At 45.6% G+C, this 17,800-nt stretch overlaps 2 protein-coding genes across 2 annotated transcripts; one reads left to right on the top strand and one right to left on the bottom strand.

Moving 5' to 3' along the window:
• The first annotated feature begins 657 nt into the window (after positions 1 to 657).
• LOC149279709 (histone H3) lies at positions 658 to 1,068 on the top strand. The gene has a single exon (XM_089500927.1). It carries the CDS (start codon positions 658 to 660, stop codon positions 1,066 to 1,068), a length of 411 nt encoding a protein of 136 aa, XP_089357053.1.
• Positions 1,069 to 1,563: 495 nt separating this feature from the next.
• Positions 1,564 to 2,226, bottom strand: LOC149279708 (histone H1.3-like). Its single transcript, XM_089500880.1, has one exon. It carries the CDS (start codon positions 2,224 to 2,226, stop codon positions 1,564 to 1,566), a length of 663 nt encoding a protein of 220 aa, XP_089357006.1.
• Between the last annotated feature and the right edge of the window lie 15,574 nt (positions 2,227 to 17,800).

Here is a 17,800-nt window from a genome sequence, read left to right as displayed (position 1 = left end):
CACGTTGGTTGGCTGGAGAAGCTTCCAAGCGTGCCTCAGACACCGATTGGCTATTTAGGAAAATCAAAGGAAACCGGATATGAACAATTCACACCAACCTCCTTTGTGCCACTCCCTACACCAAGCCCGCGTCTGCTTTCAAAGATGCCTAGCCTTTATTAATCAAACCTCTCTACTGCATGACGTACGTTAAGCTTCTGCCTCCCTCACCTCCACGTGATCGCTTTCGACGATCCCTCATTTACCACTAGGTGGCAGCATATCGCTGTAAATAAACGCCAAACGGCGGCCAAGATAAAGGCGGGCTTTTAGCTGTCGCCGTATCGCTGTTAACGGTCAGCCAGTACACAGGTTCACTAGGTAGGAGGCTGAACAAAAGAGAGGAGAAGAAATAAAAAAAATAAAGAACCGCAGCTCACGAATACATGACCGATTCGAGCATTTAATTTAAATAAATTAAAAAAAAGATAACGCTCCACACCGAAGTCTCTTGATCAAAGGCTGGCTTTTTCAAACCATCGTCCTAGCCTATGAAAAAGATGGGCGTGATTAAGCGTATCCAATCACATTTACCGCTACTCTATAAAGGGCTTGAGTTGGCCACAGAATCGTTAGTTACATTATATCCGTCGGTGAATCGTGTCCGCACGCATCAGTATGGCTCGCACCAAGCAGACAGCCCGTAAGTCCACCGGAGGAAAGGCTCCTCGGAAGCAGCTGGCGACTAAAGCGGCGAGGAAAAGCGCTCCGGCTACCGGTGGCGTGAAAAAACCACATCGTTACCGCCCGGGCACCGTAGCGCTTAGGGAAATCCGCCGTTACCAGAAGTCTACGGAACTGCTTATTCGAAAGCTGCCTTTCCAGCGGCTGGTCCGTGAGATTGCTCAAGACTTCAAAACCGATCTACGTTTCCAGAGTTCTGCTGTTATGGCTCTCCAAGAAGCCAGCGAGGCTTACCTGGTGGGGCTTTTCGAAGACACCAACTTGTGCGCTATTCACGCTAAGCGGGTTACTATCATGCCAAAAGACATTCAGCTGGCTCGCAGGATCAGAGGTGAACGTGCCTAAGTAAACGCGGTGTGGGCGAACTCTGTTTCCCCCTCGTACTCCCACAAAGGCTCTTTTAAGAGCCACCACATTGTCACTCAAACGAGCTTGTGTTTTGTGTTTCCCTTCGCATGCACGAAATCAACCCTGTTGCTCGCGGCCAAGCTTGAAACTTCTCACACCATTATCCCACTACCGAGCGAGCCGTTAAGCGGCCGAGTCCCCTGCTGGGCGTAACGAGTAACGGCAAAGCACAATCTTTAAGCCCGCCCCTTATCTCAATTCTGTTACGGACAGGGCTCCGAGCGAGACCGCTGGCCGAATATGTCAATCCACGCTTAACACACAAGTATGGGGCTAGACTTTCAGCGCGTGGCCCACATAGTCGCGGCCGGGTGATGAAACGCTTTTTTTTCATTTTCGGAGGATATGATGGTTCTGAAAAGAACCTTTTGTGTGAAGAATTAAGTGGGAAAGCACACACCAGAGGCGCTCCAAAACCCACCCCCCCCCTTCTCACTTTTTGGGGGCTGCCTTTTTAACCTTGGGCTTAGCAGGGCTTTTGGCTGCCTTGCGCTTTGAGGGGCTTTTGGATGTCTTGGGCTTTGAGGAGCTTTTGGCTGCCTTGGGCTTTGTGGCCTTCTTAGCTGGGCTCTTGCCAGCTTTCTTCGCCTTAATCTTAGGCTTCTTGGGACTCTTGGGAGCGGCCGACGGTTTCTTGATCTTTTTCGGGCTTTTCTTCACTCCTGCAGGGGCTTTCTTGGGCGACTTCACAACCTTCTTAGGGGCTACTTTTTTAGGCTTTACGGGAGTTTCCTTCTTCTTTGATGTCTTCTCTCTGCTCTCCAGCTGCTTCTTATTCAGCTTGAAAGAACCAGAGGCACCGCTTCCTTTCAGCTGGATCAGGGTCTCTTTAGACACCAGACCCTTGAGAGCGAGCTTCAGGCGGCTGTTATTCTTTTCTACGTCGTAGCCGCCAGCAGCGAGTGCTTTTTTAAGAGCTGCGAGAGACACTCCGCTGCGCTCCTTGGACGCAGAGACTGCTTTAACAATAAGCTCGGAGACACTGGGACCGGACTTCACAGGACGGCTTTTTGCAGCTGCCGGCTTCTTCGGCTGTTTCTTCTTGGAAGAGGTTTCTGCCGGCGGAGGCACCGGGGAAGGAGCTGTCTCGGCCATCTCAATGCTTGGAACCCGCCACGAAAGAGCTGCAATCACACGTAAACACGGAGTTAAACCGCCAGAAGTTTGGCTTTTATAGACAAGCTGACGCACATTCATTGGTTCATGAGCGGTAGCCTGCGAGTCTATGATTGGACGCCGTTTCTGAAACCTCCCCATGCTGCAGGGGCATCGCTGGATTTGCATTCAGGGGAAGGGGGGAGGGGTTGAAAGGAAAATATACCGTTTGCGCGTAAACGTCTCATCACACTTCTAATTCAAAGCAGTTGAATTTCCTACACCGTGCAGACCCCCCACCCCGAAAAAAACCAAAAACTGCCAGCCAAGAGGTGTGAAATAATAAATAAATAAAATAATGAATACAGATAATTAATAAAATAAATTATTTAATATCACCTATTAAAGATTAATTTACCCTTAAACTTAATCTATAAATTTATATAACCCAATCATTAATTCTTATTAATTATTATATTAAGAATAGCCTAATATTTATACATTAAAGAATAACATAAAAAATTATGAATATTGTTAAATAATAATAATAATCAATTAAATAATTTAAAATAAATTGTATTTCTACTGCTAGTGTCTGGCTGCCTGCCGGTCTTAGGACTCGTAGTTGACAGGAGTTTACTTAGGGGTTATTTATTATTAACGTATTATATTATTTATTTATTATTCAAAATAATAAAAGTAATTATTAAGATTAGGTTTTGTCTTATCAAGACGTTTTATGTGCGAGAGTGTGTTTGTGTGTATTAGCGCGTGAGCATACGTCAGTGAGGAAAGGGTTATGCGTGAGAATGTGTTTGTGTGCATGCACCACTGCGTATTAATGATGTATATACTATTTCTTTAACGTGAGTGCGTGTGTATAGAACTAGAAAGGGACAATAACAGGAAAGATCCTTGTGAATTGTTTGTGTGTGTGTGTGTGTGTGTGTGTGTGTGTGTGCTTGTGTGAACTCCGTAAAACACAGCTTTACATCTATGATCATATAGACTGACCTCTGTGTAATAACACACAGCCTGACTTCTGTACAAAACCCCCTGACCTCTGTATAGTAACACACAGACTGACTTATGACTATACGTTAATATTGGGGGCCCAGAGCAGCAGAGTTGACAAGGACTAGCGTGCCCGCCTCCCCCTGCCCTGTAATCAGCCCTTCGAAGGGTGAGCCGGCACCAGACTTACTTAAGAGGGCGGGGCTTCCTCTTCAGCAGCCGGCACCAATACGGAGACAGGGGAGGGACTATCTAGCCATCTACTACCTGACGGCAGTCCCGGTGAGTGGTTGCGGTTTGGCAGCAGTCCCGGTGTTCTTGTTGCGGTTTGGCAGCAGTCCCGGTGTATTGATTGGTTGCGGTTTGGCAGCTGTCCAGGCGTTCATTGACTTGTTGTTGTGATAAATGAATGCCGGCGAGGAGAGGGTGCCGAATGTTAGGTTAATACGTACGTGTTTGTTTTATATTAAATTTTTTTGCAGTTGTAAAACCTTTTTTTTTTTCTCAAGCATAATTAAGACATTCAGAACGAACAAAATACGTTGCGAACGTTCCTTTAATTGTCACGTAACAGGAGGGGACGCTTCTCCGTGCGGATTGAGAAAGCTCACACAGCTCCCTGACGGCGACTCGGATGATGGACTGCCACGCGGGGGCCACTCTCCCACAGCTTCCTGACGGCCACTCGGCCCCCCCTCCAGAAGGCCACTCGGGAGCCCCCACCCACAGCTTCCAGACTGCCATTTGGGGGCCCACATCCCAAGGATTCTAGGAGGCCACCCAATGGGGGGGACCACCTCAAACTGCTTCCGGACTGCCACTTGGGAGCCCCCCTCCCACAGCTTCTGAATGGTCACGCGGGGGCCCCCTCCCACAGTTTCCTGATGGTCACGCGGGGGCCCACCTCCCAAGGATTCCAGACTGCCACTGGGGGACCCCCTCCCACAGCTTCCGGACTGCCACTCGGGGCCCCCCCTCCCACAGCTTCCGGACTGCCACTCGGGAGGCCCCCTCCCACAGCTTCCGGACTGCCACTTGGGATCCCCCCCTCCGAAACTTTCCAGACTGCCTCTCGGGGGGGCCCCCCTCCCAAGGATTCCAGACTGCTACTTGGGGTCCCCCCCTCCCACAGCTTCTGGACTGCCACTCAGGGGGCCCCTTCCCACCGCTTCCTGGCCTCATAATGTGTATTTATACCAGCAACGTATTATATATATAAATAAAGTTAGTTCCATTTATATGTGATGGCTCAGAGTAGTAGTATTGTTCGATAAATAAATTACACTGACATACTATATACGGTGCTGCAGAGTATGTTAATGTATTCTGTTACAGTATTATATAATTGTGGCGTATTTGTTGCATTGTGCATTCTATTTGATAATGTCATATATATATATTCATTGTCGCTTCCCAATGTTATTTCTTTGATTTACTGTAAAAGTTATGCCATAGTTAGTAAAGGCAGACAGATGCCCAGACTCTTCTTTAATTCTCTGATCAGGCCCCAGTTACCCCTGCATTCCTGTGAAAATATGTTGTCGTTCCATGTCAGTAATGTCACAGAGCTGGCTAGTACGACCGACTACCTCCGCTGACTTGTGCTCCCTTAGCCTTGGACAACACTCCCTTCCCAGATTCCCCAGTCACTAGCAGTGTAGGGTATATAAAAATGAAGAACACTTTATTTTTTACACACATGGCTAGATATAGCCAGCAAAGCGAACATTAACATAAACAGTCAGGTATTGGATTACAACGGCTACAGAACCGGCCCCCTTACTCTGGGTAATTTGGACTCCCAGGGGCAATAGGGCCATTAAAGTGATTAACAATACAATGGGGTCCCCACCTCCACTATATATTACTGGCCAACATTTCCAGGGAAAAGAATGGTTTGGCCGGTGTCAGAGACAATTCTTGCGTGGAAAGAGTTAAAATGCTAGCGTGTTAAATGTCCATGGGTTGTCTGTTGTTTTTTTTTTTTAAATGTATGATTTGATGGGTGAACTGAATTGGCCGGGTTCAACAATGTCCCAAATAACACGGGGGGCAGTGACCACACGTCACATTTCCAATTTGAAAAATGCACACCTCTCAAATGTGGCCTTTTAACCCCCCAACAAACCCGTGCATGGGGTTATCACTGTACTCAATAGATGATATTGAACATATATTAAGGTACCAGGAACCGTAAAATCATACCTGAAGTAAAATGTGTGCGGAAAAAACAGAAAAAAATACTGCAAACTTTGATGAATGCTGGTGATAAAATGTGTGCGTGGGAAGAGTTAAAATACCAGCATTTGAAATACCCTGGGATGTCTAGTTTTCAAAACTCTATGGTTTTATTTGCTATACGTGTAAAAGCCCTTTTGCCCTCAAACAGCCAGGAAAACCCCTTAAAGGGCAGAATCACTGTAGTTGGGAGATGTTGCAGAACACATATTGGGGTGTTGTTTCATCACACCTCACCCCAATACCTCATTTCAATCACTGACCACTCCTATGACCCCCAGCCATCACATCTAATGCCGATTACATCTAGCCACTACACATCACACCTCGCTCCTGCCACACCCAGCCATCACGCATCAGAACCATGATACCCAGCTTTTACACATTACACCTGGGAGTAGATGGCTAGATAGTCCCTCCCCTGTCTCTGTATTGGTGCAGGCTGCTGAAGAGGCTCCCTCTTTTTGGTCTTCTGGAGATCCTAGTTCTAAGTCTTGGGGTAAATGGGCATATTCAAGGTTATTGCCCCTAGTCTGAGAGATTGTAACCAGGTCTCACAATCTTGGGTGAATGGACAGATTCTTTGGGTTTTTACCCCAGTATTTTAGGTAAATTATCAAATTATCAGTTTAAATGTCTTGGGGTGAAATAGGCAGATTCTAAAGAGTTTTACCCCAGTTTCAGAATCGCGGGTGAATACACAGATTCTTTATGTTTTTAAGCCGGGCTCAGAGTCTCGGGGTGAAATGGCAGATTCAGTTTTTTCAGTGTACTCTTTGGGTGTGGCTAGGAAGTGGGCGGGGCTTTAAAAAAACACTCATAAAAGAACCTTCTCAAAAACTGGGTGTGGCTGCTTAAAGCAACGCCCACTGTGCCATAAACCAATCATTCCTGGTGTTCCGTCAACAGCCTCATTGTGATGTCATAAGTAGCACAGGGTATCAATAGAGTGTGAGACTGGTAAACTGGTCATTGCTCAACAGAGCAGGCGACAGCGAAGATGTGCAAAGCCCAGCGCGATGTATATCTGAGCCAACTATTGTGTTTGGGGTACATTGGAGCTTTTATACTCCTCTGTATCATATTATTAATACGCAAAAAGAGAGAAGACTCTGAGAGACATCAACATGGATCCGGACACCATCTGCACCTTGTGCATTCTCTGGTGAACATCAACAACTCCATGTTCCAGATGAAGATGGAACACAGACGGTCTATGTCTTGTCTTGTGGATAGAGTCTCAAATCTGGAAGAAAATCTAAATCCAGAACGTGACTACAGCCGGAGGTATGAAAACCAGTCACCGAGACACCTGAGAGAGCATCGTGCGACCACCGCGAGAAGCTATCAGGTGTCACCTGATCGCATATCATGGAATTATTTCAACCTGGCTGAGGAAAAGGACTATGGCCTGTCTCAGGAGAAAAAAGAGCTCCAGGCAGTTATCAACAGCCTTCGTAGGCAGAATGAAGAATTGATAGAGCGCCTAGAAGACATGAGCAAAAAAGTCACTTTTCTTCAAGAACTAAAGAATTCCAAAGACTTACAGACTGAAGACCTGGAAAAGAGACTTTATGCCATGGAGATGTCCGCATCTGAACATCTTGATGCTGCTGAAGACCTCACGATTGAACTGTTCAAAGCTGAATACGCCAATGAGGACCTCATTGAGGACAACATTGAGTTACACCAACAGCTATCTGCTGAGAAACAGGACAGGGAGAATGTGGCCAAATACCTTGAGAAGTTTGAAGATGCTGTTGGAGCAATGAAAGCCTCTCTTCTAAGAGATAAACAGCTGAGCAATCCAGTTAGCACTCAACTTCGTGTGAAGATGGAGCAACTGCTCTCCGAAACACAAGGCTTCAGGTCCACACAAATCCCAATAACTGATGACCCTTCATGTTGTACGTGGCCCTCACCACCAAGCAGGCTGCTCTCTAGGGAACCATCACCCAGCCCTTAGATTCTTGCCTGGCCACGGCAATGGAGCAACCTCTGAGATCTCTTCAATGTTCTTAACCGTCTTCAGGAGGATGCTCCCTTGGTCACCAGTTGCCAATCAAAGAACATCACAAGTTTCCGTCTGTACTGTGATTTCTTCCATCGATCACAAATTTCCAACCATTAATCAATTTGGCAATAAAATTTAACATCTAGTATGGATCATACCATTTATTATACAGAAAATGGGGGGGGGTCACAAATTTCAAGTGAAACCTTCTACAAAGAGAAGGGTAACAGTACAATGATGCAAATTATAAGAACACAAAGTTAATATGGTGGCTCCCATGGTTTACACATAATACAGGGTTCTAATACATATACATGCACATTGTACAGCGCTGCAGAATGTGATGGCGCTATAAACATCATTACATAGGTATATTTACTGATTTATATCCATACCTGGGAACTTCCTGCTGTAGAGTACCAGGCGCTCTCCTCCTTCTGGTAGTGATGGCATCATGGGGGAGGGGCTATCTGTGCATAGGCATAAGTGGGCGGGAAGTAGGAGGGGAAATGGGGACCCTGGCCTGGAGGAAAAATCCTGAGAAACTATCCAGTCAAACAAATAAATCCTACCATCAAAACGTAACTCTTATTATTAAGTGTAACGTATGAGATCAATACAAAGTATCTAAACAGTGTCAGTGACCGCTCAACATAGAGACTCCTAACGACAGACACTATGTATAACTATTCACCCTATCGCTCCTCCCTACATCCCAGACCGCCTACATCTAATAAAGTTACTCTCCCATAGTGACATTCTCCGTATCAGATGATGTAGACGGTGCCCTAATCTGTCAGTCTGTCTCGCCTACAAACATCCTAGGACTGCCTGCATCAAAGAGAAAAAAGAAAAATAAATGCAGCATATTGCATCATTCCATCCAGGAGCGGGGCTCCCCACTTCTGCATCACATATCAAAAGCAGTACCAACGCTTATCATCGCGTGGCTGATAATGCCCCAAACAGAGCATCAATAGCCTGTACCTGATGATATTTTAAATGACAGATCAGTCAGGAAATCATGATGGTTTATGTCCTGCCCCAACTCATGTATTCCACTTCCTCACAGAGTCATTATGTACCAATTTCATAATAATGATATACTTGCACTAGATCTTTGTGTATAGTTACAGGTAAAATGTATATATCCCATTTGGCACATATAGATGTACCGCAGCCACGGAGACCCCCCAAAAGGAAACCAGGAGCAATAATTATAAATACGGGGGAAAAAATAAATAAAAATTGTGTTTATCACATATTACCACAAAATTGGATGTGTAGATTTATATTATTCAATGAATGGAGCAAACGAAAACCCCTCATTCAACCCTTTGGGGGAGAGGGTCTGTAACTACCAAAAACACTCACTCCTTAGTAATTTCACATTAATATCGCTTTTTCATGGTGATTGTTTGATCTTTTCAATAGCTACGATGCTTTTCATGACGGGAATCGAGCCCTCTTATCCCGAGTTCTCTAAAAGTTTTCCCAATGTATTTTTTCCCACAAGCTCAATCGGTCATGTATATAACACCTACCCTACGCCAATCTATGAAGGACCTGATTCCAAAAGTTTTTAAACCCGTCGTGTCTTTAAAACAGTGAGTTGGCTTAATATATTGGCAGACTCTACATCTCCCGCGTTTGTACATGCCCTCAGGCTTATTTCTAAGCCAAATCGAGGAATTAGGAGCCCAAGACTCTAAGACTGCATTAAATTAATCTTATCTTAATGGGTATGTTCTAACCCTGAGAAGCTGCCCAGTCACCCGAAACTCTGAGACTGGGGAACATCCGTGAGAATCTGCCCATTCACCCCTAAACTCTGAGACTGGGGAACATCCGTGAGAATCTGCCCATTCACCCCGAAACTCTGAGACTGGGGAACATCCGTGAGAATCTGCCCATTCACCCCGAAACTCTGAGACTGGGGAACATCCGTGAGAATCTGCCCATTCACCCCGAGACTGACACTGGGGTATAAAACCCAGACACTCTGCCCATTTAGAACACCCTTAGAATCTGCCCTTTCACTCTTAGATTCAGAGGATGGGGTTAAAATCCTGAGAAACTGCCCATTAAACCCGATACCCTGGCAGGTGGGGAAAAACCTTCAGAATCATCATATTCACCCCAAGACCCTGATACTCATGTAAATAACCTGAAGTAACAATCCTGAGAATCTTCCCATTTACTTCAAAACCTTAAAGCCACCAGAGAGGAGAGGAGAGGTTATTTGTGTTCTCGTTTTGTTCTGATTTGTTTTCTTCGTTAATTCTCCTTCTATCGGAGGGGAAGGAGTAGCGACTTCTATTTAGCAATTGATCGATTTTTTTTCCTAACACAACTACAAAAACTCCATAATGCATCCTTTTCAATGATTTCTTTTTTTATTTTTAATCTCTAAAATACCAGTATTTTTTTTTTCTTTTCCTGAAGGGGTGGTAGATAAGTGGAACAGCCTCCTAGCAGGAGTATCTTGAAGTGGACTCCATCATTAGGTCTGGCCTCGGCTTTGGGAATCCCATTGGTGGCCTCTTCTGGTAATAAGCCACCTCCGCATTTACTCTGTTCTCTGCTAGGTGGACTGTGACGTTTGTAGTAATTACGGGTACTGGCTACACAGCGCAGGGATCAGAAACGACCCGCGAGAGAGCAGAAAGTTCAACATGACTAAGCAAGGACTGGATTATGATGGCAATGTGAGTAATTCCTCCCCGTTTCAACAGAGGGGTGACTTTATTTTAGTGGGTGTAGTTGAGGTTACTTATGTAACTGGGTGAGATATTTAGAAGCAGATTAATTCTGTTATCTAATAAGTGGGACTGTTGGCAGCTATGTTTTGAAACCAGGGTTTAACCCTTAAATGTCTCGGACACAACTTGGTGGAAGAAGTGAAGAATAACTAAATGTCGGGTCAATAAACAAATGAAGTTCCGTGTTATGCAATCACAGCGGCCACATCGCCCCGGAAGATACGTTACCTTTTACATAATGTTACAGAATCGACCAATCACATCTTCCGTCATATAGTGTTTTTCCCTTGATGTATACCAGTGCTCATATCTATATGTTTTTATTCTATAGGGTGACTATTTCCGGCTTTGGGTTCCCGAATTGCAGAAGATAGAGGGTGGGGATGTACACCCTCCCTGGGCACTGAGTAACGGGCAACTTGCGCATGCTGAGGTGTCTCTTGGGAAACCTATCCGTTTCCAGTTGTAATGGCGCAAGAATGGAGCAGACACATCAACCAGAAGCCCGTAAGTTACACCATTATTAAACCGTTTTATATATATATCCAATGGCGAGTAGTACCCCGGGCTTCAGCAAAATAAAGTAACGGGAAAAGATTATTGGAGGGAAGTAGGGTGGTTGATAAGTGGATCAGCCTTCCAGCAGAAGTGGTAGATGTGAGATAATTTCAGAGTGCATGGGATAGGCATATGGGAACTGAATCTAAGACCAGGCCAACGACTGATTAAGGTTGAATCTTTACCGCAAGAGAAACGGACGGATAGATGGAATCCATGGAGGCCTCTGTGTGAAAGCTCAGTAGAAGCCAGACCACTTTATTAGCTCCCCACCCACCCGAGTACCAAGCGATGTGAAGTTTGGATGAATTTAGTTACAAAGGTAGTGGTTTCCGGTTTATAAAGTAGATGGGAATGTTAAGGCAGATCTGTCACAAACTTCTTTTCCTATTCTCAGAATCTGCATGATTATTCCTCCCCATTGCGTTATCTCTTCCCTTTTGTTAAGGTGGTTTCTAGGCAACATAACTTTTACAGACAAACCGAAAACGGAAACCTTTTCTAATTAGATGATGTGTCCAATATGACTTCTTTTATCTTCCCTGTCCGGTTGAATTAACTGGACAGGGAATGATTAATATTTATAGTCTCAGTGCATATGTCCCAAGTGTCCCTGGGTGTAGGTACAGTCCCTCTTTCCTTTCTGCCTATTTCTGCAGAATATGTATTTGCCTCCTAACCCCCCCCCCCCACACACTCCCTGGCTTGCAGTAGATCTGTTTGGCTGAACACATCTCCTACCGTCCCCAGCCTCATGAAATACTCACCGCCAGTCAGAGCCCCCCTGGGACCATCTCTGGAGCTAACGGGACCCTGCGTGCGCATACACAGAAAGTGCTTACACTGATTTCAATACAAGCAATTCTCTGTCACTGATTGGCTGCTTTAAGTTAATCAATGGCATGAAGGTGAGACTTCAGAAGGAGCTGCAGCTTCCCACAAAGGTGATTATGTATTTATTGAGTATTAAAGTACTCACACAGCCCCACATTGTACTGCGCTAAGGAATATGATGGCGCTATATAAATAAATATTCATTCTGTGTTGCTGAGGCTGCATGGGGTCACTGGAGCTTCCCTTTAATGCTATAAATTGATACAAATGTTTACGTCTCTTGCATGCTGGTGTTATGACATCATCAATGGGGAGGGGGCCCGTCACACCCACCTAAACAACACAAGAACAGGGGGATAGACTTCTACTTCTCATGCAATTAATTTGTTTAAATCCAGCAGGAACCCCCAAACTGCTCCACCATCAGATCGGACCGGTGGGAAAGCCTGGTTTTAATGACCATCGGCCCCTCACACTCCCAATCTGCTGCTCCAGTGACAGATCAGGTGCTGCTGCTATGTGAACATCAGGCGGCCGCTGGCCTTAAAGTGCCAGCACCATCCGATCAACACCAGACCGGCCCTGGCTGGGTATAAACCTCATTACCCTCTTTTATTGCACTAAATCCAAACATTACAGCTTTTTTATTTTATTGAAAATGGCCCAATTTTATCCTCCTGTTGATCTGTTGGGTCGCGGCTCGAGGTGCCTTTCCACATCCGTTCCGGGCGTGGGAGGCATTAATACGGCGAGTAGGATTTTGTTACTCGGAGCAGGAAAGTCTTGCAGGGCGTCTCTTAGTCCGTTCCCCGTGTGATTTCCCTGCGGTAAATCCGCCGCTCGCTGAAGCTGATGTCGCGTTTTCCTGCCGGACTCCGGACACAAAGGTTCTGGTACCGGCCTGAGCTGCCGTCAGATGCGCCGCGGGAAGCCGAATAATTACGCATTTCGCTTTTTTAGTAACAATACACGGTTTACGTGATAACATTCGCATCCACTGATAATTTATACTTTTATTTTTTTATACATTATGTGTTAATATTTACACGATTATGTCGTACGCTGCTTCACGTGATGCACTCAGGGGCCTGAACTCCAACAGGCTTCCAGGTCATCAGAAGCATCTTAGCGACTGTTGTATATGTAGAGTTATATATCTGCCCCAAATCAGCGTTATTACTGGAAGGGAGACTGTGCCGGGGCAGAGAGCCAGAGCAAGGAGGTTTCTGCGGGGACTCGCCAACCAGCAGAGATAATGATGTGCAGAAGCGCTGAGAGCAGCAAAGGCGCAGATCTTTCTGCTCAACAAGCCCCCTTCACCCCAGCAGGGAAAGAGGGTAAGTACTGGCACGGAAGGGACCAAACATTTTTAGAACATGTTGCGTTTGTAATACCCCCTGAATTATTGCAGTAGTTACCAACACTGTAACCTGGAACATAAAGCGGAAATGGCAACATGTCCAGGAGTAACACGCGACTCTGTGTTCCAGCACTCATAGGATCAGTTCTCAGATTCATAGCTCCCAACAGCCACGACACTCACAGGGCATTCACATCTTCCAGTCTGCCCACTTCATGGTCCTATCCTGCCCCTCCTTACTCCTAACAAAGGGACCCTGATTTGGACACCTGGAGATTTGGGGGCTGTGCAGATTTCCACCCCCTAGTGCTGTAATATACCCCCCCGCGCTATATACATTAAGATAACCCCCCCCCCCCAGCAGCATATACAGTAATAAGCTGTATTCCAATAAACTCCCTTTATCTGCAGACCTGGACGCCGCCATTGCTGTCTACTATATCAACTCCAACTGCTTTAAAAAGAAAACAGCTAAATATTTTTTAACATTTTTGTTTAAAAGGGACAGTGCAAGATTTTGAAAATGCAATTTTAATCTGATACTAATAAACAACCTTGTTGTCTGCTATAACTGTTGGGTTACCGTTATTTCCGTTTATTAATAAACATGAAGGACGTAGCTTTGGTCGCCTGTCCTTGGAGTCACATTTGGCTGGAAAGCAGCTGCTCCCAACGCATTCTGCCCTCGCGGCTCTGTTCACAAGTCACATATAATAATGTAAGAGGTTTTATTAAATGCTGGAATGAAACCTAGTCTTATCGCAGATATGGCAGTTCCCCATCAAACAGTAAAGTGCCACTTAAATGTTAATGTATTTGTAAAATATTTGTTGACATCATTTTATACAAAACAAGAGATATGAATAAAAAAATATATATATTAAATTAATATTTCTTTATAAATATGTTGTTTCTTTATAAAAAAAGACAAGATGTCTGTGATTTATCTATGCAAAGGAGGAGAAATGTCATAAACGAGAGGGTCAGAGGCTTAGATGTAACGGACGTTAATAACTAAAGTATCTCCGCCCTGTGCAGATGGTATTGTGTGAATAATGTGATCCCCGCAAAATGCTGCTTACACAAGACCCTTCAAAGGTTAAATTCATTTGTTTCTCCTCCGTCTGTTGCTTCCTCACTGCCCTCCTGCCTCTTCCTTCCCCTCCCAGTTTTCTACTGCCTGCATGTACACTCTGTATGCTGCCTACTTATTCCACCAGTCTTCTGCCTCTTGCCTGTTCCTCCTTAGTAAGATAAGAAATGCCTGTTATCCTCCTATCTGCTACTGCCTACTTTCCTGTACCTGTTCTCAATCTAATGCTGCCTTCTTATTCCCCCCCTTGGTCTATTGCTGACTGATTGTAAGAAAAAATAAATGACAGTAGACTGGGGGGGAACAGCCATTTCCCCTGTCTGCTGTCCCTGCCTGTTCTCCTACCTAGTCTGCTTGACTGCCTATTCCCCATTGAGTCTGCTGCATCCTTCATTCCCCCTGTGTCATTCTGGTCCCATATCCCTGCTCTCCCTTAGTCTGCTGTCAACTTCCCACACGCTCAGTCTACTGCCCCCTGCCTGTCCCCTCCCCCAGTTTGCTTGCCTGTTCCCAACCCAATTTAATTCTGCCTGCCCCTTCACAGTCTGATGTGGCCTGCCCTTTCACTTCCCATCGACTGCCACCTGCCTAGTCTAGTACGTGCTACTGCCTGCTTGATCCTCACCCCTAGTCTGTTGCTCACCTTCTGTCTGCTTCCTGCCCCCCCCCCCATCTGCTTTTCCGCCTCCCAGTCTGCTACTACCTGCCTGTTCTCTCCAATTCACTCTGCTGCCTGGTTCCTTCTTCGTCAGTCTGATGCCTGCCTAATTTGTTCTGCTTCCCCACCCCGAAGATGGGGCCTTGTCCTAACCCCCTAGTTTGCTGCCTTCCTATTCTCCTATCCTCCTCGGTCTGCTTCTGCCAGCTTAGTCTTCCATGGTCTTACCCCTGCTCTGTTTCCTCCCAGCCTAAACATTCCTGCATGTTCCCACTTAGTTTAATGCCTGCCTATTTCTTTATACATGTTTACCCCAATCTGCTGGCTGCCTGATTATTCCACCAGTGTTCTCCTACATGCCTCTTCCCCCCTAGTAATCTACCACATGCATGTTTACCCTGCCCTGCCTATTATGTCCTTGATCTACTGCTGCCTGCCTTTCCTCCTGTTTGTTGCCTCTTCACTGTCCATCCCATCTACTATCACCTGTTCACCTCCCATTCTGATGTTGCCTTCCTGCTCCCCCAGTTTGCTTCCTGCCTATTCCAGCCTTCCTTTTCCACTCCTAGTCTGCTGCTTTCCCTCAGTCTAATGCTTAATTACTTGACCATTCCAGTCTGATGCTGCCAGCCTAGTTTGCTATTGCTTGCCCACTCCCCTACCCAGTCTTCAGCTTCCTGCCTACCCCTCAGTCTGTTGCTGACTGCCTGTTCCCCTAGTCTGTTGCTGCCTAAATGGACTCCTACACTTTGTTCTGCCGTCTACCTCTTCCCTCTGCTCTTCACTCTACTGCCTGCTTGTTCCCTCCCCATCTGCCTATTCCTTCCTTTGCCCAGATGCCCCCCATTTTGCTCTCTGCCTATCCCCGCCTTCCATTTCCCCTCTTAGTCTGTTGTTTGACAGTTGCCACAATCTTTTGCCACCTTTTTGATCAATAAACCCTTGGCTATTTCCTGCATATTCAACCACTCTAGTCTGTTGCCTGGTTTTACCTCCCTCAGTCTAATACTGCTTTCCTCTACCTTTCTCAGTCTGATGCCCCCTGCCTGTTCCTCTTCCCAGTATTCTAGTGCCTCCCTTATCACCCAGTCTGCCAATGTCTGGCTGTACCTTTCTCAGTCTAATGTCACTTAGACCTGTTCTTTTCTGCCTGCCTACCAATGGAGACTTCTCAACCCTCCCCCCAAAATCTCTGCCTGAATATTTCTCCCCAGTCTGCTTCTGCCTGCCTCACCCCATTTGCTGTCTACCTATTTATTCCTACATGTTTCCCCTCATTCTGCTGCCTGTCTATTCCTTCTTACAAGCCCCCCTCAATCTGCTAGCTTCCTGTCACTTCTCAGTCTTCTGTCTGTTTATTCCTCCAGTTATCTGCAGCATGCCTGTTCCCACCTAGTAAGCTATCACATGCCTTCATTTTGTTTGCTGCCCCCTGCCAATCACCCCCTTGGTCTATTGCCCCCTGCCTACCTGGCTATTCTTCCATGCATCTTTCCCCCAGTCTGCTGCCTGCTACCCCCGTTTCTTGCATACATATTCCCTCCTTCCTTTTTCCCCCTAATGCTTCTGCTGCCACCTGCTTCCTATTACTCCCAGTCTGTTACCGCATATATGTTCCCAAATACTCTGTCGGTCTTTAGTGTTAATTTGGGGGCAGTTATGCTTAATGGGGTGTTTAAGGATAATTTAGGGGCAGTTATGCTTAATGGGGTCTTTAGTGTTAATTTAGGGGCAGTTATGCTTAATGGGGTGTTTAAGGATAATTTAGGGGCAGTTATGCTTAATGGGGTCTTTAGTGTTAATTTAGGGGCAGTTATGCTTAATGAGGTGTTTAGGGTTAATTTGGGGGCAGTTATGCTTAATGGGTCTTTAGTGTTAATTTAGGGGCAGTTATGCTTAATGAGGTGTTTAGGGTTAATTTGGGGGCAGTTATGCTTAATGGGGTTTTTAGTGTTAATTTAGGGGCATTTATGCTTAATGAGGTGTGTAGGGTTAATTTGGGGGCAGTTATGCTTAATGGGGTGTTTAGGGTTAATTTGGGGGCAGTTATGCTTAATGGGGTGTTAAGGGTTAATTTTAGGGGCAGTCATGGTTGATGGGGTGTTAAGGGTTAATTTTAGGGCAGTCATGGTTGATGGGGTGTTTAGGGTTAATTTAATGGTGAGGGTTAATTTAATTAATTTAATAAAGTTAGCTTAAGGTGCAGTTGCAGGTAAAGGGGAATGTAAATCCTGGGGGCAGTGATTATGAATGTATTATTTATAACAGTATGGTGACATTCTCTGAATGATTACAATGCCAATGAAGGCAGAGAGTCGTTCAAAGATCCGGATCTTACAATGATCCGGATCTTACAATGATCCGGATCTTACAATGATCCGGATCACTGTAAGATTCGGATCCCTGTAAGATCCGAATCTTTGAACGACTCTCTGCCTTCATTGACATCACTGGAGGCAGGGGGGAGGATTCATAATGAAAGGGGCGGGGCCAATCGTTAGTGTGCCTGCACGGAGTTACTGGAAAACAGTAACTCCGTGCAGGCACACTGAGTGATCCGAAGATCCGGATCATGAATCGGATCATTTCAGTGAACGAATCGAAATGATCCGATTCACTTTAATGATCCGAACTTCCCATCACTAGTGGCCAACTCAAGCCCTTTATAGAGTAGAGGTAAATGTGATTGGATACGCTTAATCACGCCCCTCTTTTTCATAGGCTAGGACGATGGTTTGAAAAAGCCAGCCTTTGATCAAGAGACTTCGGTGTGGAGAGTTATCTTTTTTTTTTTTTTTTTTTAAATTAAATGCTCGAATCGGTCATTTATTCGTTAGCTGCGGTTCTTTTTTTATTTATTTCTTCTCCTCTCTTTTGTTCAGCCTCCTACCTAGTGAAACTGTGTACTGGCTGACCGTTAACAGCGATACGGCGACAGCTAAAAGCCCGCCTTTATCTTGGCCGCCGTTTGGCGTTTATTTACAGTGATATGCTGCCACCTAGTGGTAAATGAGGAATCGTCGAAAGCGATCTCCCGCGGGCA

Source organism: Sceloporus occidentalis, unplaced genomic scaffold (genome assembly GCF_023333645.1).
Source record: "Sceloporus occidentalis isolate IW3139 unplaced genomic scaffold, rSceOcc1.0.p SCAF_161, whole genome shotgun sequence".
Lineage (NCBI taxonomy): Eukaryota > Metazoa > Chordata > Lepidosauria > Squamata > Phrynosomatidae > Sceloporus > Sceloporus occidentalis.
Note: the sequence above shows the minus strand (reverse complement) of the source record. Positions and strands in the feature narration are given on the sequence as shown.